Source organism: Chaetodon trifascialis, chromosome 4, assembly GCF_039877785.1.
Source record: "Chaetodon trifascialis isolate fChaTrf1 chromosome 4, fChaTrf1.hap1, whole genome shotgun sequence".
NCBI lineage: Eukaryota > Metazoa > Chordata > Actinopteri > Chaetodontiformes > Chaetodontidae > Chaetodon > Chaetodon trifascialis.
The window spans coordinates 14,876,029-14,900,590 of NC_092059.1; the positions used below are offsets into that span (position 1 = coordinate 14,876,029).

A 24,562-nucleotide genomic window follows, 5' to 3' on the forward strand; every position below is an offset into this window, starting at 1 on the left:
ATCAACTTTTAGTTCTAGCACCTCTGTTAAATATTTTCAATCTGTGGTGTTCAGTGCTTCCTGGTTGTTTTTTCTGTTTCAGCAATACTTTCCTACATTTTACAGAAATGGTGACAAAATGCTGGCTAAAAAAAGAAGCTTTGATTCTCAGGAAGTGATACCAGCTGTTATGCTTACTGTTGATAATAGGGAAAAAATGTTCTGCTGCACAAGACATGTCTTAACGTCTCACATCTTAGCCTGTTAAGGACATCTGAAACGCTGCCCGTCAAGGTTTGGTGTTGTTCTCACTGATTGGAGAAACAACATCATTACTGGGTGAAAGTTTTAGGGCTGATTTGTTTTGTAGCAGAACTTTGTTGGATGCTATAACAGACTGGATCCACTCATTCAGCACAATCGAATGTATTTTTGTTGGGAATTAGACGACTTTATACCTGATAGAAGTATTAGTGCTGGTTCTGGAGGATCGCTGCCGGTGCTCCCGTTAGCTTGATGCAGGAGTTTGGGAGACGTTCACGTGATCTGATGCAAATTGTTTTTTCCCTCAATTTGAGAGGAAACATCGACTATCCAAAGTCTCTCTGTCTGCGTACAAACACATAATGATTCATTCAACGATTATTTTGTCACATCCGATTTCCTCCACCACATCTGCTGTGAGCGATCAGCCACAACAATGGCAATACAGGATACGGTAGCCTCAATACTGTGTCAGAGCCAAGGAGAGAGAGATTCTCATTACATCAGTTTCCCCTGCATCCACCACGCAGCACACGTGGCCCTCTGGAAAGATCCCTGTTAAAATCCCTTTTCAGTGTCTTCAGCATAACGTTTTAATGAAAGCACATCCTGCAGTGGAAGTTGAGATGAAATGAAAAATGCCCCTTTAGCCATTTTAGATCACATCCTCTGTCATATTGTGCACCTATTAAAAAATATATGCCAAGGAAAATAGAGAAAAAAATTCTTTGTCTTCTTTTATCAACTCTAATCATGTTTCCTTCCTACAAAACAAAAGCAAGTAGTTTCAGTCTGTTTCTGCTCCATTAACGGGCGTTATGAAGGTAGCGAGTAGTCCTTTATGGAGGCTAGCATCCACTGCTGAATCACTGTAATTCTCCATATTTGTTATGTCTGTTATTTGTTGTGTTATGGCCTGCTTGCCTGTCCTGTTTCACTGGGAAATACATCACGATATGGAAGCGAGAAACTCTCGAAAAGCTGTTTCATCTGTGCTTTAAGTGAAAAAGGTCGACAGTAACTGCAGCTGACTGCAGAGCCCGCATTTACAAAATGACAAATTTTACAGGGTTTTCAGGGTTTTTCTAGTGTATCTGATGGCGGATTCATGCTTCTTGTTTCACAATACCTAAAGTCAAGTACTATAGTCATTAATAAAACAGCCACACATACAATGAATAAGATCCCCAGAGTTTGATCACTTTGTTTATTTGTGGTGCAGTTTGCGATCTCCTTCTATTTATGTAATCACGATCCCATTTATGACACAACTCTCTTGGAAAATTGATTCACCAGCTATAGTGTTCTGTAAGATTCAAGGTATGTTTCTGGGTTCTTGCTTAGAGAAAACTGCCACTGACACTTTGCACCACACCTGAAGACGGTCATAATTGAGCCTTGATGCACACTGCGACACAGCCCAGACTGCTGCTTTGGTGAATTCCAGTTTGTATCGTAAGTGTTGACAGATATGAAAAGAAAAATAAATTGCCTTTTAGAGGATAACAGCTCCACACACACACACACACACACACACACACACACACACACACACACACACACACACACACACACACACCATAAACAAGTTACACTTGGGTGAAAGCTGTTTCTATGCAGCAGTGAGGCCTTGACCTTTTTTTGAAGAGGTATGATTAATGACCGTGACATGATGGCATGTTTACACAACAGCTTAAACACATTTAACACACACACACACACACACACACACACACACACACACACACACACACACACACACACACACACACACAAGCAGGCATAGAAAAGCACACGACTGGAACCTGGCTGTTGTCACGATACCAGAATTTTAAACTTCTGAACGATACTCGATAGTTCTTTTAATACCGCTGCAAAAATGGAAAAAAAAATACCTGTAAGCACAGAAAATAGTGTGACTTCTCCTTCTGTTGTTGTTTTGACCGTCCAGTCTCTCTCGGAGTGACAGCAACTTCCTGTTTTCTTCTTCTTCTTTTTTTTTTAGTGGTGACATTTGTATTTGGATTATAGTTTGTGTCTTTAAATTATTCTTATCAGATAATCACAATGCGTCATGAATGAACAGGTCTGCCCTCAAGTGTTTTGTTCCGGGATGCTTGGCCTTTGTGGGGATCAGAGCCCGCGACCTTTGTCGCATAAGATAAGAAACTGCAACACATCTAAACAGGAGCAGGTGCAGCAGATAAAGTCATTCAGGTCAGAATGTGAGGTGGATTCTAATTGAGTAAAACCAGAGGGCAGACTTTCAGCATTTCTCACACCTTCCTATAAAAGAACATCTTTGCTGACTTTAAGCCCGCTCTGCCCCGCAGCTCACTCAGCCTGGATGATCGGTCAGTGTTCATCATGGAGGAGCGAGCTGTCTGGGCAAACATCTTGTCTCTTGAACCTTCTCTTGAGTTCCTTTATGTGTTGTCCATGCTGTGCTCTCACACTGCTGTTGTAATTAAGATGCTTGCAGACTGAAAACTGCAGTATTTATTGTCCTTCTGGGAATCCAGCTTGCAAGGCTCCATCCTCGTTTAGTTCACATCAGCAGTGGAGAGCATCCTTTAAGTGGCAGCGGTGCATTTGTGAGGCTAATGTCGGTGGATAGACTGTACCTTGCAAACGCTTCGGCGCAGTGAGCTGAAGGCTCTCCTTTCTAACCACAGCTGGTTTCTGTTTCTCTGTTATGTTTAATGTGGTTTGATGCAACTGTGTCCCATCGTGGAAATCAGATTTGGTCACATTACACACACCATTTTCACTTAGGGCTGTTTTTAGTCTCCTTGTAGCAGCTGATGTTAGCATAGTTTATAATCTCCAGGTGTTTGCACCGAAGGGGATTCTTCTGATAATCGTTGCTTAAATGTTTTGTCTCCTCGCAGGTCCTCAATGCCCAGAAAGCCGGGTACAAAGCAGCCATTGTTCACAATGTGGACTCCGATGACTTAATTAGCATGGGATCCAATGATCGTAAGTGACCACCACTTCTTCCTTACACATCAGCACATCAGCATGTAGCATCTTGCACAGCTGCTTGGTTATGTGTCTGTGTTGATAGCTGATGTGCATTTGTTTTTATCCCTGACCCTGAGGAAAAGCTGCACAGTCTTACAGTCAGAAGTTCATTTAAAGTCACTCGATGTACTCGATGCAGGATGTGATGCCCTGCGGCGCCGTAGCACTCCCTGCCTATGAACCCATGCTATCCCTGCTCTAGCCCACTTTTGTGATATGACAGTGTCTGGGGTTTTCTTTCACTAACGTCTCACCTACTGTTTGGGTGCAGCACAGTCATAAATTATCCATGTTGCCCTGGTTTGTGAGAGAACATTTCACAGGCTGATGTTTTGCACACTTGGTAATGTCACTTCAGGTCACTGAAGGTGTCAGTAAGCTTCAACCAAAGTGGTTGTCAGATGGTCCAACAGCATCTAATGACCCTCAAGGGCTGCAGCTAATGAATATTATAAATTAATCAGGATTATATTCTCCATCAGTTCTGGTCAAAAATGTCCCAAGCTGACCTTTTCAAGTCGCTTGTTTTGACTGATGAACAGTCCAAAACTCAAAGATAACCAAGAAAACCTACAAAGATTCACATTTTCACACAGTTTTGAGGAAAAAAAAACAAAAGTTCAACAAACTCTATCACTTGATGAAGAAAATGTTGGACCTTGAGTGAAGGCTTTCATATGATGAGACATTTGAAGAACTGTTTCTCAGAGTGCAACGTACAATCTTCCTTTAGCTTTTCAAGGTCGATCATTGTCCAGCATTGATCCTCCATGATACGTTAATCCAGACTGGGTTTTTTTGCTTCTATTTTCAGTGGATGTTATGAAGCAGATTGATATTCCCTCTGTGTTCGTGAGCGAGGAGACTGCCAACTCTCTGAAAGAAGACTACGCGTATGACAAGGGGTGAGTCTAAACCTAAACCTCACTCGTCTACCCATCAGTAGAAATGGAAGCAGCTTTTTACTCCTCACACTGAGCTTTTCATGCTCCTTTCAGTGTGAAGAGATGGCTTCTTTTTTTTTTTCTTTTTTTTTTACTCAAACCTGTCTGTCCATTCTTTGCCTCCCCGCTTTACCGTATGAGTTGAATCTAATACCATTGTAGAATAATAATGCCTGCAGCGTGCACTGTAATATATCAAGGCAGAGGATTTATCCTGTGATGTGTTGTCACTGCTGCCGAGGTGGTAATGAAAAGTCTCAGCCTGTCAGAGGAGCCCGGAGAATATCACGTCATTACAATACTACGTCTCCACTTTTAAGTCAGCTGGTGTGTGTGTGTGTGTGTGTGTGTGTCTGTGTGTGCGTGGTGCCTGTCAGATACCATCCAAATACATGGGGGTTATTCCCAAGCCTTTTGCAGAGGAATGAACACCAAACATGGTATTGGCAGAGTTTTGTCACTGTGGGCCAAATTGGTTGTTCGACGTTTGGCTGCTGCAGAGATGTCTGCTGCAGAGGGAGCTCTGTGAAAAGAAGTAGAGCGCCGTACCTCATGTTAATTAACAGTGTGAAATGCTGTCATGTTTTTTTCTAACGGGAACAACACTAAAATGAGCTGCTGCTGTAGCGCAGCCTCTCTGGGTGTTTGTCATACCCGCCTGCACCTGACAGTGGCTGTGCTTGTTTTTCCAGTGGACACGTGGTCCTCATGCCAGACTTCAGCCTGCCGCTGGAGTACTACCTGATCCCCTTCCTCATTATCGTGGGAATCTGCCTCATCCTCATTGTTGTTTTCATGGTAGGTTGAATTTAAGACACCTTGGTTTTAACTCAAAGTACAAGGGTATTATGTATTATTATGTATATAAAAAAAAAACAAGGGTACAAAATAATGATTTTATGATACTTAAATCTAGAAAATGCTTTGATATTTTTGCCACCTGAGAACTCACAACACAATAACTACTCACTTTGAGATTTCTGCTTATTTAGATGAAGAACATTTTGGGTCCAAATTGGCTCTTTGTCAGGTACCAGACTTCAGCGTGCCAGTGGAAGTAGCATTACAGCGGAAGGCTGAAGTCTGCTATCCAATTTGGGTTCAAAGCAATAATGCAACAGTGTTGCTTGGGTGACAGAAATCACACTTTTTTTGGACTCAGTACCTGGACAAGAAAGGTGTGTGTGTGTTTTGTTTACTGATTTTAAAGGATTTGACATGTTTCTTGTTTTTCACGATTCCCAGATCACCAAGTTTGTCCAGGATCGACACCGGGCCCGGAGGAGCCGCTTGCGCAAGGATCAGCTAAAGAAACTCCCCATCCACAAGTACAAGAAAGGTATGGAGGCACACTCAAACGTCAAAATTACCCGTGGCTGCAACATTTACATCTTACAGTCATTTACGGCATCTGCGGGGAATAAACGTCATGCATTTGCTTGCAAACGTTGGGCCTGTTTGTTTTGTAATTCAGAGGGTATCCAGAGAGCACAGCAGGTGCCACACTCTGTGTACACTGTGCATAGAAAAACAAAAATAGGAAAATGTTCACCTCATTTTTGGACTTGAACTTAAACCCTCCGCTTCACCAGGACTGTTAAGCTTCCCTGAGACAACAGGTCCAAAAATCACCTCTCAGCTTTATCCTGACTCTGACCTTTGACCTCGGAGTCTGCAGAGACGCTATTCACTCGTCTAGCGCGCTGCTCTTTCCTCACATGATTTGGCCCAGAAGAGAGATGTCATCGATGCATTACGACACATCATTCCTCCCTGGAGCTCTGCACCTTGGAGCTAATCGGATTAATATGGACTTGATTTTTCCACAAAGCCCTCCGTGGCAGATTAGAGCTCCTCTCTGTTGCGACTGGACACATGACTGATGCTCTGGAATGTGGTCTCGGTCATGCCAGAGGCCTGATGGGGGTTGAAAGTTAAGCGTATTTTGGATTTTTATCTCATACGTGTTGAGCAGACGTACAGTATGTGCTGCTTGTCTGTAGTTTGCAGTTTTAGAATTCTACCTTTGCCCCCACCCCCCACCCCTTTCTCGGTACAATGGTCACACAGGCTATAGCATTGCTTTGTGATGCAAATCTTATTTGCACTATGGTCAAGAAAGTTTTGTCTGTGTTTTCAGACGTTTTTCATGCCGGCTCTGTTTCCTCCGGCAGCTGTGTTTTACAGACTGGAAAGCCCCTGACTACAATCAGCTGTGCAGGGGAACACCAGGGAGCTTTGTAGATTATGAGTGGTGCATAATAAGTAGCCCCCTTGCAAAGCTGCTAATTGAGGGGGTTATGAGTCGAGCTGCTCCTCCCCGCCTGGCAGTAACAGATGCACATGCGGCACACCAGCTAGAAGAAGCATGTGTTGCTCACATAGCTGTTTTAGTCACGTCAGGCTCTGTGGTTTGTGCGCTCTGGTGGCTGCCTCTGCGTGCAGTGCCCACTCTGACTCAGGGTTTCCACCAAGCACTACAACAGTCGACCTTGGCCACTGCATGGAGTTCAGATGTCCAGGAAACAGCCTCCTGAGCGGCGTGTGCGCTCCTGTCAGCTGAGTCAGAGCGTTTGGCGACACAGGAAGGGGATACCAAATCTGTACCTAATCACCTTTTAAGCCCTGCGCTCTGGAGCAATGCTAGGTTGGCAAGAAACCGAGTGCCCTGGTTCGAGCATGGGAGGGCTGTAACAGGAGGGCCTGAGGGCAGTGGGACAGTGCTTCTGTTGTCTGATGGGATTTATTCTTAGCCAGTGTTTACAACCTCTAAAAACAGGACAAGCTTCTTTGAACATTTTGTTATTTTTTTTTGTCAATGTTAGTGACTTAGAAATTATGTCCGATGTACGAGTCCGCAATCAAGTTTTTACAAAATAACATGAATTCACTTGCTAGCAGGTATTAGCCATGCACAAGAGAAGGTGAGTACTTGTCTTTGATATCATGTGTTTATGCAAGAAGATTATCTGTAGTCATTTAAAAGGTAAGTGCACAGAAGTCTTGAGGAACGGTAAAAAGTGAGCTCTGTCAGCCCACTTCTCATCTCTGCTTGAGGCTAGAGGCTCAAGGCTACGTTAGCTGCCGCTAGCATAATATGGCCAAGTCTCGACCAAACTGCCAGCAGTCGAGTTGTAATGCGGCAAATGTAGACAGCAGGTTTTTGAAGGTTTGTGTGGAGTTAAAAAGACGATATCTCTGAATCCGGCAGCCTTACAGGAGTGAACGTGTTATCAGTGGAGAACTTTTTCAACACAATTTGGCAAAATCTTCCCTCTTCTGTGAACTCTGGACTGTCGTGGCTTTGTTGAAGCTAAAACAAATACCAGAAGCTCACTGTTCATCTGCATATAAAGAAACTATGCTGAGCTGGAATCACAGAGCTGCTGTTACAGTAGCTCATCAGACCCCCAGAGGCCATTGTTTACAGCATGCTGATAGTGTTGTTTTTCCCATGAGCTCCATGTCGTGACACACGAGGAATTTTCAGCTGGAGCATTTCTGTGGGATGAGTTCCTGTGACGCTCGAGACTCGCTGCTGTTCCAATTCCCATTCTGAGGTTTTTGGGCAGCGTGCCCAAACTTGGGGTTCGGAACGCTGGTGTGTGTGTGTAGGACAGAGCGGGAAGGATGCCTAATGGTGCCTTTGGCCTCCGCTGCAACAGATAATGCTGAGCTTGGACTCTGGGGGCTTTGAGCAGATGCAGCCATAGTGAACGGGAACACTGTGATGTTGGTGTTGCTTTTAAAGCTGCAGTCTGTAACTTTCCACAGAAAGGATCACAGAGCATGTAGCGTGGCATTTGTGAAGCTGTCCCACCAACCGCTCTGTTTATTTGTGTCTTTCAAGACTTTTTGGAAACGCAGTCAAGAGTGCAGATCGTCTGCCACAAAGATTTCCAGAATTCAATCAGCATGTGGATGCAGCATGTAGCATGTTGAAGCCATTATGCAAATGTGTGACGCTGCAGTTTCTACAGTGGCCACTAGAGGCTGCCTCTAAGAACTTCTCTCTGGAAACATAAAGTCAACATATTTACATCTCAGTAGTTTATTTCACTCTTTCTTACCTGTGTCTACACTGTTTCTGACACCACAGGTTCATAGTATCTGTGCTTCTTCTTTGTGATTGATGGGATTGTATTAGTGTGACTCGGAGTTCAGGAAAGTTTCTAAATGCAACATGGTGTGATGTCTTTTCTGGGTAAGTGAAGTCATTTGGGTAAGATGTTAACCAGCTGATGAGCCGCAGCCTCTGCTGCTGCTGTGCTGGCAGGATGCCTTTCTGCTGATGAGTGTATCTGCCCACATTCTCTGGCAGAGGAGCTGAGACCGGCAGAATCAGACATCTATCTATCAACTCTGCTAACGCTTTGTTAGATACGCTCTTAATGAGCTTTTTTTCACAGATTTCTTGCTGCTGTTGTTGTTGAGCATGTATTTAATTTAGACCTTTTAATGTTTGCTTTTGATATTTTATCGCAACAGTTCTGGTCTAGATTTGGGCCAGAGGTGGCGATGGCAGGCGTTGGATGGTGTCAGACGTGCATGTTTGGAAATGGGAGTACATCGGCTGAAATGAATAGTCACTAACACAAAGGGAGTCTGTATGGACAGAGCACAATGCCTTAATGAAAACCACGGTGCCCGTGTAATTGACGCACAATACCAGTCTGAACAGCAGCATGCAACACAAGATCTGTGTCAATGTACAGCATTATGTAACAGCAGCTGCCATGGCTGTCAGCGTGCAGCCCCGCTCTGCCATTAATTTGACTTACGCTCCGCTTTTATTGCGGAGCCTTGCGTCATCCCCACTTAGACTGTACGCCTGCGTTTGACAGTGAGTTTTGGCCCTCCGGGTGGCGAGTTTTGCCAGAAACCGGCGTCTAGCAGACGCAGGGGCCAGAAACTGAACACAAACACACACAGCAAACTACAAACTGGGTGAGGAAACGAGGGGGGGATTATTTCCGACCCTGCGTTTGGACTCGGAGAGGCTGGGCTCTCCCTCTGACCCCTGACCTCCAGTCTGATCCCTCCTTGCTTGTGACGAGTCACTCTAGCCCTCCCCTCGGCTTTCCGCTTCCAAACCATAGGCGCGGAGCTGAGCGCGTGCACACACACATGCACACACACTGAACAGAGCAGCTGCAGTGTCTGAGCCGTCGGTGTGTGAGGCATGTTGATGTCAGTACAGAGGAGCTCTCTCTGTCTTAGTTCACTGGCCTCGCTGCCAGTTGCTCTTGTCTGGTCGGCTCAAGCAGCACCGAACTGCGCAAAAGCATTTTTTCCCCCTTTTTACTCATTTTTTTCCGTCACCCTCTCTTTCATACGCCCACTCTTGCTCTGCTACGCACATTCACTGCTCATCTGAAGTTCAGTAGGACAGCGTGGTTCCTCTGAGACCCAGGAATGCTGGCAGGCTGGCTGATTAATGAAAAATAGAGGGGAGAAGAGCTGCACTGGCTCGCAAGTCCTTTTTAAGATGTGCTACTGGCCCTAAAACAGAAATGTAAGGGATTCCCTGCATCTGAATAGTTTACAAATCGCCGGTGTACGCGAGACATTTTTGATTGGCTTTGACTCAAAAAAAGCGAAGGCTATTCGCTAATTTAATCACAGAGTATTTTAATAATCGATTAATTGGGCTGAGTAATTAAAAAAGTTCTTTTCTTGCAGCTTTTTAGATGTGAGTATTTTCTAGTCTCTTCTCTCCTCAGTGACAGTAAGCTGAATACGTTTGGGTTGTGGACAAAATTAGACATTTGAGGATGATTTAATAGACCAAACAACCAGAGGCGGGGCTTGCGGACAGGCAAGCCAGGCAGTTGCTTGGAGCCCCCGGCCACTTATTTACAACACTTAAACTCTTATTGATAGGCCTGGGCTTTCAGGGACCTCTGTTGGTCTCTGGACCTCACTGTGAGAACAACTAATCTATTTTTTCTGTATTCATCTCAAATGTCCCAGAAATTGTGCATTTATGTGTGCAAAAACCAAATTTTTATAGCGTGCATGGCTGGGGTGGGGACCCCAGGGATTTCTTGCTTTGAGCCCCCAGAGACCTGAGCAACGCCACTGCAAACAACTAATCCATTAATGAAGAAAACAGTTGCCAGATTCATCGTTAGTTGTAGCTATACAATATATTTAGACTCAAAAAAAGCCTCCAGAATATAAAGAGCAGATGGGAGAAGACGCTTTAGTAGAAAAGCTTTTCTGGAGCTGTTTCTTCTGGTGTTATGTGTTTGAGACACGTTTTTTTAATATTTGCTCGGAAAATCTGTGAATATTTGATGAGTATTGTAATCAGTCGCCTGACAGCTCTTCAAGAATTTGGATTTCCTTCTTCAGCACATGCTGCTCTTGACACAAGCACTGTGAAACCTGTGAATGTGAGCCTCAGCTCACATGTGCAGGTCAGTCATGACAATACTGAAGCTCATCTCTAGTAGGAGTGTGTAGAAATGAGGAGTGTGTGACCGTCTGCAGCGGCTCTTTGATCAGCAGGAGCGCTGTCATTTGTTCCGTGCTGATGGACGGCCGGAGCGGACTGATGTTCTGCTGCAGTACACTGCGCTGCGCGTTTCTCAGTGGACACCGGACAGACACCTGAGCTCGTCTGAGTCATTTTTCTGGCTTTGCAGTCAACTGGGCACATTACAGTGTTCACATTTAAAAACAAAATCCTCGTATTTGTCTTGTTGACGCTGGTGCAGAGGATTGATTAATAACGTCAGAACCGACTGACTGAACAATGTGATGTAGCCAGACATACTGTGTGATACAATACAGCATGAAAGTGAACGTAACTTTGCATGGGAAGTCGTGTCACTTGATGTTCAAACTGTGAAGTTGCGAGAACATCGCTGCTGGGGTACAGCAAGTTGTTTTCTATCTTGTCTTGTTTTCAAAAATACCATTATTGCAGAAATACCCTGAACCATGATCTTATTTTACGGCCACGTGGCCCACCCTTACTTTGGCCCTGATCACAGACTTGTAATCAGTCACTCGTGAAGTAATTGCTGAACTCTGAACCACTTTATCTGAAGTTAAAATTATGTGTGAGTGGACCCAGAATGTCTGCTGCCGGTTGAACCCGGCCTAGACCCATGGTTGTATTTCAGGGCGTTGGGCATCTCCTTGCGCCACATGACACAAATGGAAACTCAGAGCTGAGCTATGAAGGTGATCAGCGCACTGCGATGCTGCTTTACAGCACAGTGTGGCTGATAACCTCCTCCTCACGGGGTTTGTTTTGTCTGGCCACTCCTGTTTCTTACCCCTTAAGGTGTTGGAATGGCATCCGTTTTGGCACGTTTGAAACGACACTCAGCTCCGTTCACGTCATCTCCACAGAGCAGCCTCTGAGTTCACAGAGCCACTGAAGCTCTCTGCCTCACTCAGAATAGCTCAGTTAGTGCCACAGTTCAGCATTTCCTGAGTGTGTGCTGGATCCACGCCTGCGCAAACTTTCCCTCTCCCTCACCCCGACGCTCCAGCACTGGCCTGGAAGAGCGGGAAAGATGGGGAAAAGGTGGAGGCTGCTCTGGACTAATGTCCAAAAAAAAAAGGAAACAAGACAAGTGTTGGGTCGAAAAAAAAAAGAGGATGATAGTGATGATGAGGAGGGGGAAAAGCGGATGTGGAGAGGGAGAAGGAGCAGAGTTGAAAACATCGCCCGGAGTCGAAGTTGCTGACGCTCAGAGGAAGAGGAGGAGGAGGTGGAGGAGGGGGGCTCCGCTCGATGTGACTCCCCATCCTTATACGGTCACATGCAGCCCTGGCACGGACACACAGAGCCCGGTCGGGGGAAAACATGCTCATTTAGAGCTTACATAAACACAGCGGCCCACAGCCCAGCTCCCTCCCTCCGTCCAGCCCGGCCAGGGAAGAGGAAGGAGAGGGAGAAGAACTCTGTGGAATTTGAAAGGGAGTGCGTTGATAAATTCCTGAGCTTTTAGTGCACAGAGAGGCTTTGCACCTCCTCTGAGTCAGGAAACGCAGTGCTGGCTGTTCAGCAGTGATTCTCCCTGTAGGCTGAGGATTGGATGGCTGGCTGCTGGGACATATTTGGGAAAGTGACAAAGAATTTAAGGAAATTTAAGGCAGCTGGAGCTCCTAATCACCTGGATACATACTCACACCCCTCACTTGAGCCATTAGTCTTCTCTCCTCCACCCACTCATGGAAGATGAGCCATGCAGATATTGAAAAATGATTATCTCTGAATTCATGCATTATTTGTCATATCTGCACAGTGGAGGTCACAGTGGATGATCACACCTATACAATGGCCACTTGATGCAAAGCAAAATATATACTGGAAATACTGTGTTGTGGTATATGTATCAGTGTAATTGTGTGTGACTATGAATTTCTTGCTGTGTCAGAGCCGTACAGGTATGTGACAGTAATGAAGCACGTTCAGTTACAGCAGTCAGAAGATGGACATGTCTTGTGTTTTTGACCCAGGGGACAATTACGATGTGTGCGCCATCTGCCTGGATGAATATGAAGAAGGTGACAAACTCCGAGTCCTGCCATGTTCTCACGGTGAGTCTGAACCTTCTTCACTCTGTGTGAGTCGTTAACCTCTCTTAGAGCGGCGACCGTCCACGCCACAGTGGACTTCTCAGGCTGTTAAGATGCTGCTTAATCAGAATGATTAACCTTTCCACTGCTCGTGCCTTTGTTGTCCTCAGCCTACCACAGTAAGTGCGTGGACCCGTGGCTGACCAAAACTAAGAAAACGTGTCCGGTGTGCAAGCAGAAAGTGGTCCCCTCGCAGGGCGACTCTGACTCCGACTCAGAGGAGGGGGACAGCGGCCCTGACGAGAATGAGGAGGTGTCGGAGAGCACCCCGCTGCTGCGCTCCCTGGCCTCCACCAGCGCCCACTCCTTTGGCACCATGTCGGGGGCGTCACGCTCTGAGCAGGACCAGGAGTCCTCTGAGTATGAGGACGACGAGCTGGACAGCAGCGACAGCGAGGAAGAGGTCACCGTGGAGACTGTGGTGGTGCAGATGCAGCAGCCCTGCTCTGAAGGCCACGAGCATGACCTGCCCCGAGCTTGACTGATAGGTGGCTGGCCTGACCGGTCGCCATAAAACCCCGCCCTTCTGCCCGCCCCAACCTCACAGCTGCAGAGACTTTCGTTGGGGGTCACCAAACAGATTCATCATCCGAATTCTTCTTTCACTGCTTACATGACATTGTAATGTATCTTCCCTACAAGTTCTGCAAGTTTTAGTTTTAACATGATTACTGGATGAAGTTCGGATTTCCAAGTGTGTGACGGGAAGTCAGTGAGCATGTCTGAGGGGCTGGTGGCACTCATGTACAGTAGACTGTTATACTGTACTCGATTCAGTCCTGAAGAGGTGATACAGAGATGGGTGGAAAAATCCAGAGGTCCCTAAAAACACAAGATCACACTTGACACAATGTTCAGTAAAAGTACTGTGTATATAAAAGTATAGATCACCATAAACCACCATCTTTACCTTTGATTATCTCCTGTCCTTCAACGATGGGGAACTTTCATTATTGTACATACGTGTTCATGCTCCACTGACACTCCTTGAACCGCTATGCAGCATACTTTTTGTAAAAATTAAACTAACATTCAGCAAGTATAGAAACATTTAAAACAAATATGGTTTTGCCAATTTATTTCTAGCCTGACGTATGAAGGTGCGTAAGTGCTCCTGTCTGTGTTTTGTGCCACGGTTTATCTGTTACAATGAGTCTCAAAGAGAAACTGAAGCCAACCCAGTTTGAGAAACTCATTCGAAACACAGAATATTTCTTCTCCGTGTGACGTCACATCATGTCGATGAGGGCGTGGAGAGACGTCCGCGCCGCCTATGGTAAACTTCTTTTGGCTGCTCCAGACCTATCACTCAATTTAACACGAGCAGTTATTTGTTGATAGGCCTTGTAAACGTTCAACTTAATCTTATCTCATTTTAATACGATTTATAGTCAGTCCATTTTTTTCATAACATTGCTTGATTTTTGTTCATGAGACCTGTTGCCTTTTTCAGTTCTGATTTTGTGTTGTTAGTGTTTTTTCCTGCTCATGTATGTACTCGATCTGAATTCACTTCAATAAAATGAAAACAACACTTGACAAACTTCTCACGGGTTGTCGTTCACTTGGTTTTCATGACACTGAAAACACGATGTAATCCATCCTGTTTGCACTGAGGACCCTGCAGAATTTTGCTGGAACCCGGATGTTCATGTGGGGCTTCAACGAGCAAACACATCAGCTCTAGTAAACTCGTTCAGCATAATGAGCTGATTATCTGATAGAAATCAGCCTGTTGAAGTCTGGCATGGCTCATTACTAAGTGGAAATTATAGGACCTCTACACTCTTCAACTATCACTAATTTCTCAGTTAAAGAGCGCAATTTTACCTCTACAGACGATGAGTCTTTTCCGAGGTGACCCAAGGGTTTAAAGTGCTGACCGTGAACCCCCGCATAGTGTCTTGTTTTCTTGTTATTCTCTCTCCACTCAAAAAGCCTAAAATGCCCCTAGAAATAATAAAGATGGGGTTTTCCCTGCCTTCAAATGTGCCTCTAGCCTAAGTAACACCACCAAAAAAGAAAAAAAAAAAACAAAAACAAAAACCTCATCCTGAGGTCCATTCAGTAGCTGTCAATCATGTCACGTGATAGCTGGCCCACCTTTTCTGGGCTGTACCAGCTTCTCACCCATGGTGTGTTAAAATTTGAGTTTCAAATCTTAATCTGCTGATATCATGTGATATCAAAAGCTTGAGAGCAGCTAATGAATGGACCTTAGGGTAAGTGCATTTTTGTCAACTGCTGTTCCTTAGGTCAGGAATGAACTTTGAAACTCAAACAATTTTATATCAAAGTCTAAACAAAGGACACGGAGTGAACAACAGTCTACTTCAATGACGCAAATCGGCTCAACAATGAAACTGAAGAAACAAGACTTTTGGTAAGTAAGGCTAACCACTGGCCCCGTTTCCAGTCTTTGTGCTAAGCTAACTGGCTGAAGCTTCATGTTTTAGCATTCAGAAATGAGTGATATCCAATTGACTCAGCTGATACTGGCATGAAAGCAAATAAGCACATTTCCCAAAATGCTGAACTATTCAAGAGGCAACATTGAGTGTGTGGGGGGGGGGGGAGAAAAAAAAAAGAACAGCAAACATTTATCTGGTTGGAATAAATTTATTTGATCTGTCTGTAAACAAGGTGATAAATCAATTTATGGCATTTCTTGGTTTTATGCATATGAAATCAGATGCATTAAAGAGACTGTATCCCAGATGTAAGAAAAAAAGTGGTGAAGAAAAGGAAACGAACATAAATCAGCCAACAGGACTTGAAACAGGTTTTTTTTATGAGTACACATATCCCACAAGGCCTAAACAGTGGAGCTGAAGCTAAAGAAACAGAAAGTGCCAATGAAATGACGTCTTTAGTGGACAGTGGGTAAAATCCATCTCAGAACAGCAACAGATCTCTCTACATTATGGCACAGGATACACAGGTTCTGCAGTTAAGTTTCAACAAGACAACCATAAGCGTTTTTGTTCCAACCAATCCCATCTCCCATTGAGTGTCATTTCTACTTTTGAAAGGTTTTTTTTTTTTATTTTCCTCAGTTGGACGTTACAGTAGCAGTACTGAGCATGGACAGACCGTGTGATACCCCAGAGCTCAGCTGACTATAGAGTAGAAGGCAATTTATTCCACAGTTTTGTAGTTTTCAACACAGCATGGGTTTGTACAAATGCAGTTGTTGGTTTTCTAAACAACAAAAAAGAAAAAAAAAAATGAAATGAGATTTATCAGATACTCCCACCCTTACCTCCCCTGTAGCTTCATAAATTTTTAACCATAGTAAGCATTACTGTGTCGTTAGAGTTTCCTTCATCAGAAAAAGTTAGCAGTCATCCATCACATGATTTAGAGCAATAGTATAAACACCCGAGCTTTGACTACACTTGGTCCTATAAAAAGAAAAAGAAAAAAAAATCAAACTGGACACACTCCAGATGGTTATATGCTGGGATTTCTACTGTCCAAAAATGGCAGCCTTTGAAAAAAGAAAAAAAAAGAATGAAAAAAAAATATATTACAGGAGCTGGCAAACAAAAACAGTATTAAGTGCCTGAGCCATTGTTACTGTGGAATGTCCATGGGTTCTCGTGTAGTCGGGGAGGTTGTGATGACGGGAGGAGAGGCTACCAGCACCTGGACGACACCAACACTCACAACTCCGGCTCGTGATGATTAACTGAGCCGATCCAAGCACACACCACCCCCCACACAAACACTCACACACACATGCACATGCTACTCCCCTTTTAGAAAATGTAGTCAGGACAGAGTAGTGAATCTGAAAGAGGAGTTAGGGACTGGTTGGATGGTGTGTGTGGTGTTTGATGAAGACGAGTGTCTCCAGTGAGGTTTGTATTGTTGCCTGCTTTGAGCAAACAGGATGGGGAAATGGGGGGGAACTGAAAATTTTGGCAGGGGGAGTGTGGAGGGGGGTAGTGGTGGATGTGAGAGGGGAAACGACAGCGGACTGAGATATGCACACAGTCTGTCCTCCCGGACGTGATGGGGAAATAGAAGAGGAAGACATGACGAGCTTGGTTAGTGCTCAAGTGCTCCAAAGGCATTGACTGCTCAGGGAGGGAGTGTGTATGATCAGGTTCGAGGGGGATTTAAGTAATGGGCACTATGACAGAGAGAAAACAAAGAAATATCTACTTCAAATTGACGCTATAGCCTTCGTTGTCCAGGTGTTTTGGCCAGAGTTTTTTTTTTTGCTGGTCTTGGTTAAGTACAGATTTGTCATGACATCCTGTTAGCAACATGCTCATCTTTGCTATGGATCAACTTATAGTGCTCAAGGGGGTAAGAGTACACAGCCCAAGTGTGTTGAGGGAAGAGGACGGGTTAGGGGAAGATGACAACAAAATATGGGATAACAAATGGGGAGGCGGGAAGGCAGGAAAAGAAAAACAAAGTAACTACCAACTAGGACTGGAAGTAGTGTGAAATGCAACAGGGTGGTAAGGGTGAGCTGCTAGGTGGCTGGGTACAGGCTGCTTTAGTATCCAGACTTCCTCAGGTATTCAGCCATCTGAAATGCTTTCTTGTTGAGCTGCCCTCCATGGACACCTTCCTTCCCCATGACAAAAACCAATGCTGGAGTACACAAAGGAAAAAAAACAACAAAATAAATGAACAGACATGGTGATAGCAGGGCTGGAAAATAAAATACTTGTTTATTGCAACCTTGCTAAATGTGGGGCTACATTGTTGAGGACAGAGTCTGGACCCTGCACTTGTTAAAAATGCTCCTGGGATTTTGTTTAATGGGACTGTTGAGGCGGGAAAATGGACTTGACAGTAATTAGTTTTTTTTTCTGTATTTTTTTTTTACGTTTTGTGTTTTTTGTTTTCCTTTTTGTTTGTTTTTTCTCTCTCCCTCAACTACATCACATAAGCTACATTAAAACTAAACTAAAACCCTGAATCCCTCAAGTATTTTGCCATCGAGTATGCCTTCTTATTCAATCCGCCTCCATGGACCCCTTCTTTGCCCATTACCAAGACCAAGACTGAAAGAAAAGAGACAGAGAAGGGACATTTAGAGAAGGTGCGGAGATCACACAAGTGAAAAGAGAAGAGCACAGAGCTCAAAGCAACAGGCAGACAAGGACAGCTAAAGGAGGACAATGGCACAAAAAAGCATAGCCACACTTTGGTCTGAAGGCTCCACTGAGCCCAAACATTCATTTTCTTATCAGTGCTGCTGGTGGTGAAACAAGACATCACACATTACAATTGGGAAGACAGAGTGTGAGTAAAGCATGAGAATAAATGTAAAGGACACATGCAAAGCTGTTTGTCAATCTGTACACTTGTGCTGACCGAGTAACCAGACAGAGGCTCCATCTTTACTTCATACGTTGACTCTACTTGAATATCTACTAACTTCTATGTAGATGGAAAGCAAAATTTGATATTTCACCAAACTATTGATAAAAGGAAACAACTTCCCACATCTGTGTGGTAAGGCATCATAGCAAGGATCATTATTGGACTGAGGCCAAACAAATCACAATTTGACAAGACCCAGGCCCAATTAAGTTGTGTGACGCAAATTCTTAAAAAAAAAAAGGCCAGGTGACGTTAGATAATATCGTACCACAGTTATTTTGAAACACGCCTGAATACAACTTGCTGAAAGCAATCGTGCATTAGGTGCACCATTATATGAATGCAATCTTCCCTTTAGTAAATATACATTTTACACTACTGTAACGGTTTGGTCAAATCCACATCACTAGAGTGAAAATCTTGTCTGAAAGCACAAATTGCAGTGACCAGAATATATTCATCGTATATCTTTTCTGATGGATTTGTTCTAACAAATCTCAAACTTCACACTGGGCAGAAGGCAAACTAAGTTCTTATGGCTGCCAATCAGCTTCTTTCCCCACTTCCACTGACAAGCAGCGAGGTATGGATGTGGTACTCCTTCAAGTGGCTGGTGGTGGAGAGCAACATGAACTAGTCTGCACTACTGAGTTTACTGCACTCCACAGTCAGAGCTGGGTCTTTATCGTTTCATCTGTAATCAATATACACCATGCCAGCAGCAAAGAATAGGAAAGTGAAGCTTCTACTGAATACTAACAACCATGACTAACGCAGCACACATGCAGATACAGGAGCATGCTTGTGGTACCTCTCCTCAATACATGTAAGAGCCCTGAAGTGCCTGAATACACATTTTAACAGGAACACAGTGGAAGCATGTGAGCAGGGAAACAGATTCATACTTTTGAGGGTCAGGGTGTGTTAACCAGGAAGGAGGAAGATGCATGCAGTTCAGGAAGTTTTTAGGAAATTCTGGCTCAACGAGTGAGTCCAGTTTGTGGAAAATAGGAACCAGTTACAGTCTCACCTGTACGTTTTAGTAGTGTCTGAGGAAAGTGAGGAGGACAGGGCATCGGGGCCCATACAGGCAACATGAAAACTGGCACAACTCTCAGGCAAGTCCATAAAAGGACTTAACTTCAATTCCTAAAATGGTACCGATGTTTGTGTGATACAAAGAGGATTTATCATTGCTAATGTGAAGAGCTGTCATCTCCTAATTGTCACATTTTACAGTTTTGACAGCAAGTGTATTTAAAGCAATTCATTAAAAACATCCGTAGGCGTCTATGGTTTTAATTCTGAGGGCTTCATGTGATTTATGCATCAAATCAGTGTTTACTTGCATGTAAACACAGAATACCTATTAATTATGTTAATATTTGACATTTACTTGTAACATTTAATTTAAAACAAATTACCCTTCAAAGAGAGATCAATGAGTGAGTTGTGACCTCTGTGGTGAAATGCTTCAGCTATGCAAAGCACAAATCATGTCCCAGATTTAATGTTGTTCTGGTTCACAAACATCCAGCTTGTGGAAGTCACAGCCAACTGATACATCTTCAATTTGACCGAACAACCCATTGCTGTTGGAAGTTTAGAGCTGAACAGTACCGCGAAATGAATTTTACTACTTTTATTATGCTACTCCAACTCCACAATTTAAGAATATAATGAAATTACTCCCTGAAATTTGTATCATAGAGCTTGCTGTCATATACTTAAGTTGTGATATTCTAAATCACTGAACACATCAGGAAAAAGGACACGTTACATCTTAGTAGAACTGAATCAGAAGGGCAAAAATCAGGAGCATGGAACCATAAAATCTCTCTAGACAACAGATATACAAGACTGATAACAGAGGGGAGAGTGCAAGAAACATGGAATCAGTTTTTTACGGTTGCGATTTGTTAATCTGTAAGATAACTAGGCTTCCTTGGCAAGCCTAACCAAATGTGAATCTTCCAAGTTAAATTAAACACCAATTCAGCTATAACTGACAAAATTATGAGCATGAAAGGAAGTCATGATTGAAGGGAGATTTCCCCTTAACTTGCCCTTCATCTCTAAAACAAACCGAGTATTCCTAAAGATTACATTCAGTTGAGATGCACACATTCCCTACCATAATTAAATGACATTCACTGTAAATATCCTGTGATTCACAGACTGTTAGCGTCCTTGTGTTTGTCATATATTGAGGAAAGGCGCATTCAATATCTCTCCCACATGCATGGACAACACATAAGTTATCAATGTGGCTAAACTAAAGGCACTATGTCAAAAGCAGGCTATGGTGTCACTGTAGCACTACTAAAATGTATGCGACAAACAACACTGAACATGGGGCTCACCTTTGCCGGCTCTGCCTACAGAAACATTGTATGTTGGCTCTCCTCCTTGACTCTTTGTCCGGATGTCCATTGTCCAGTCGCCGTCAATTTGGAGGCTGTCTCTGATTACGGAGCACTTTTTATTGCCTAAGGTCAGCCCACTGGTGAAGAAGCCCTCCCGGTCCTTTCCTATTAACACGTCGATTTCTTCGGGCTAAGGGGGACCACAAAAATCAAGAAGTCAGGTGCATGTACATCTCTGCCAAACTCAATGCAAAGTGCCCATCAATTCAGGTGGAGTCTCTTGAGTCATTTTTGTTTTTTCTTAGAGATGATTGGTGGGCATTTTATTTGCTCACATTGAACACAATTCTCATCCATTGCTCCATAATGTGGGCGCTGTGAAGCCTTTGAGACTGATTAAGTACCACACAAATAAACAGTTTAATTCCTCGGCCTATCCTCTTAGCTCCAAAATTGTTTCCCCTCTAAAAGCAATACGTTACAGTGCTCTTAAAAATACTGGAACGGAATTTAGACTTTTAACAACATTTAAAAGTTTACCAAAACATATTTCACACTGCTCATAACTGATTATGCATGCCATAATATAAAAGTATCAGTAAATCTTGTTGGTTGACTACTAAAAAAAAATACTGTGGGAAATGGGGGTGGGATGGGGGGTGATAGAAATTCAGTTAATCTCACAATAGATTATTAACTCCACGCTCCTAGAAAGAATGAAAAACTCAACTTTTGAGGTTATATACAGTCATAACATTTTTTTAATAAACCATGCTGTTTTTTGAGAAGTATTTCAGTCTATATGTCAGATTCAAATTAAAATGAGCACTGTGAAGATGACTGTGGAGTTTAACTGTGGGTGCTTTTGTGGTGCTAGATTTCACTGAAATCAGCAGAATAAATATGGAGTAGATTTCAGACAGCCTCTAGTGACAGGATTATTACCTGCAGGCCTTCTTTCAACATTAGTGCAGCACCCAATTACAAAATGTTTAACATAAAATATTAATATGGGGGGCACCAACAGTGGTGTTAGAATGAAGCCTCATCCTTAATTAAAAATGCCCAAATGTCCTGAATCTACCAAAGACATTTAAGTCTCATTTCCATAATCACACATCAAATCTTATCCTAAAAAGGGGGTAACCACATATTATTTGGACAGGATAGTGTGCAGGATTGAGTGTGAACCACAGCAAGGGACTGCTTCTGTGACTGTCCTAAACAGTAAGTAAAGGTATGATGAATTTCAATTAAGACACAGGGCTGCACTGTTTTGGATTATGGGCTCTGGTTATCATTCAATATGTGACAAACTTCTCAAATGAAATCAGTGTTAAATGAGACAGTCAGCCATCACTTTACCTTAACTGGTACATGAGTAAAATGAAAGAAGAAAGATTATTAGGATTTAACAGAATAAGCCTTGCAAATTAAAAAAAATGTTAAGACAGAGTCTGACCAAGGATGTGTTGTAAAACTTTTTGTTTTCCTTCTCTCTGCTAAGTTAGTCAGGACAGTGGATGGTACTCAAGTATTGAGAAAGGGAGTTCAGATGAAAAAAAGTGCATGGGGTGTTTAAAGGCACAGCTGACTCCATTACACTGTGACGGGAAAGTCCTGAAACCTCACAGGCCCTCTCCAACTAACAAAAACAGCATGCTGAGATCTCAGTTATAAAAGCCTGACTCCTGCTAATAGTCCATTTTTTTCTGACCACTGCTGCTTACAGACACAAAAATGTAAGTCACCGCAATACTGTCATTAAAACGTGTTTATTAAACCGGGTCTATTCTTTGAACCAATCTTCAGAACAAAAGGCGTCGCCCTTCAACTCCAGAAATGCACAGTCATGGCACACACGAAACCCTTCAGAAAACGGGAAACTCAAAGGAAATCCTACTGCCTCAGACAACGTTAGCATGACAGCTAGCTCCACGTTGGAGCCAGGTTAGCCATTTACATTCACCGTACCTCCCCACGGGGCACCCAATTTTCTGTTCCTTTATGGACCTCGCTACGCTGCTCCACATATTCTGGGTTAGCTTTCTGTATTCCTCCTACCGATTTTGTTTAGCGAATGTCAATCACCGCGTCTGGGAAAAAACACAGGCTGGCTAACGTTGCTAAGTAGGCAAATAGCCATGGCTTTACACACACGGGAAAATATACACGAGAGTCGATTTATACAATTTGTGCCTTCAAAGGATAACGTTACTCTGTCCCGGTGGTCAGGGAGGACACTCCCAAGGAACAGCGGCACACTCGATCATAGTTCACGTCTAGTCCAAGGGTTATCATTTCATAGCTATCAGTTCTGTCAAAAACGGCCAGAGTTTGTTACATTCACATAGTGACTGGTTATGCATACACCTACACAGAAATATTTAAATTACTGGCTGATAATTTATTTAACAGACAAAATGGAGGTTCAGGGAAGCGCCCGAGACGATTGTTTAGCTAAGTTAGGATTCACGCAAGTTTTGCCATATATTGAAGTCTCCGTGCGGCCTCTCAAAAACACAAGAAATATACGGTGCACTAATTCAACCGCTGCTTCCAGTGTAGCAAGACCAAACATGTCGATTAGCCTCCATGAACAAAATGAATAAGAAACTGGGAGTGTATCCGCCATCTTGGAAAATAAGGGGCGGTAGCGGCAGCGTGATTCACAGAAGCCGAATAGGAAAAAAACGAGAAAGACCAGCAGCACGCCAGCACGTCAAGAACGCATGAGAGCGCCGCTAACTTTGCGCTATTAGCGTTAGCTAATAATGATTTTCCAACGGGGATGACCGGCCTGATTTGAGCTAACCGCGAGTTGTAGCTTGCTAATCACGTTCACGGTGTACGCTGCTGGGGAGTACTGCTGGCATACGGTGTTGTCTGGCAAAGGAATTAGTACACGGTTTTCAAAAACAACAAAATCCCGGAGAAAAGATATACTGGGTTGGGTCCGGATTCAGAACAAAATCTCGACATTGGTTATGCTTTGTCCGACTGGCTCATCTTATCTGACCGGTATCACAAGCAAACACGGCTAGCTGCTGCTAGCTAGCTTGCTAGCATTGCTAAGCTAGCCCCTTTAGCCCGAGTTCGCGGTACTGCTAGACTTGGCTTGAGTTGTCTGTGGCTGCTTTGGCGGTTGTACCGAGATGAAAAATAACGTGAACATTGAGACCACTTATTCCGTTAAATTTACCGTAAAGAGATAAAAATGACAAACGCTAGTGGTCTGCTGAAAAGCAACAGTGCATACGTGCCAAAGCATCTTATGTGTGACCACCGGATACCATGTGTACGTTACCACACTGCTCGCCTTATCCTCATTCAACCAAGGCCTGGCTATGCAGACAAACGCACGGGCGTGCAAAACGTATATTTTCCTTGTATGTAACCCTAGATACTGACACACAGATAATACTGACCATTATGTTGGCAAAGGTACCGCCGACAAACGATGCCCAGACGTATTTGGCGTCCGTGTACCCAACAATGGCTGCGTCCTGGCAGCTGCCATCAGCCATCAGGTTGTCCACGTAGCTTTGCCAGGACATGTTTGTGAAATTAGTTCTAAGATGAAAAAATACGTAGCGTCAAGTTAGATCACAAACGTCTCTTGAGCGACGAAAAAACTGCGAGGAAGCTGTTTTTATCAGTGGTTTAACGGGCCTCCAGCAAACAGAACCCCCCGGCTCCGTCACGTCCCGGCTTTCTTCTGGTCTAGGCAACGAAGAGAAGCCGCTGCAATCGGACAGGCGCTTGGGTGTAGTCCTCACTAAATCACTCCGCCTGGGTCGTTGTTCGCCCTGCTTCCTCATTGCATAATATACTGCGCAGCGGATGAATACGTCGTGTCAATGAGCAAGACAGCCTATTTTCTCCACTAAATCAAAGATTTGTTTCGACATGCCATTCTTGTTTTTTTTGTTTGTTTGTTTGTTTTTGTTTTTTAGGTTAAACTAGTCAAAATGAACATTTACGCCATTTTCATTATGCAAAGCAAACATTGGTCAGTGTTTCAACTGTAAATCT

At 43.7% G+C, this 24,562-nt stretch overlaps 2 protein-coding genes across 3 annotated transcripts in view; one reads left to right on the plus strand and one right to left on the minus strand.

Annotated features, from left to right (window-relative positions):
• Positions 1-14,361, plus strand: part of rnf13 (ring finger protein 13) — a 39,428-nt gene extending 25,067 nt beyond the window's left edge. Inside the window, exons 5-10 of the mRNA XM_070960696.1 lie at positions 3,135-3,222; positions 4,082-4,172; positions 4,904-5,009; positions 5,457-5,550; positions 12,693-12,773; positions 12,923-14,361. Of these exons, the coding sequence (XP_070816797.1) occupies positions 3,135-3,222; positions 4,082-4,172; positions 4,904-5,009; positions 5,457-5,550; positions 12,693-12,773; positions 12,923-13,293 (831 nt within the window). The 3' untranslated portion in view covers positions 13,294-14,361. The remainder of the gene's footprint in view (positions 1-3,134; positions 3,223-4,081; positions 4,173-4,903; positions 5,010-5,456; positions 5,551-12,692; positions 12,774-12,922) is intronic.
• A 1,050-nt stretch (positions 14,362-15,411) lies between these two features.
• LOC139329848 (profilin-2-like) lies at positions 15,412-24,267 on the minus strand. Of its 2 annotated transcripts, none has more exons than XM_070960425.1 (3): positions 23,956-24,267; positions 20,525-20,717; positions 15,412-17,839 (listed from the first exon to the last, which is right to left on the minus strand). In XM_070960425.1, exons 1-3 carry the CDS (start codon positions 24,082-24,084, stop codon positions 17,742-17,744), a joined length of 420 nt encoding a protein of 139 aa, XP_070816526.1. In that variant the 5' UTR covers positions 24,085-24,267; the 3' UTR covers positions 15,412-17,741. The 2 variants fall into 2 exon arrangements, with proteins under 2 accessions (XP_070816526.1, XP_070816525.1); XM_070960424.1 differs by having other exon boundaries at positions 15,412-17,423; positions 23,956-24,265.
• Between the last annotated feature and the right edge of the window lie 295 nt (positions 24,268-24,562).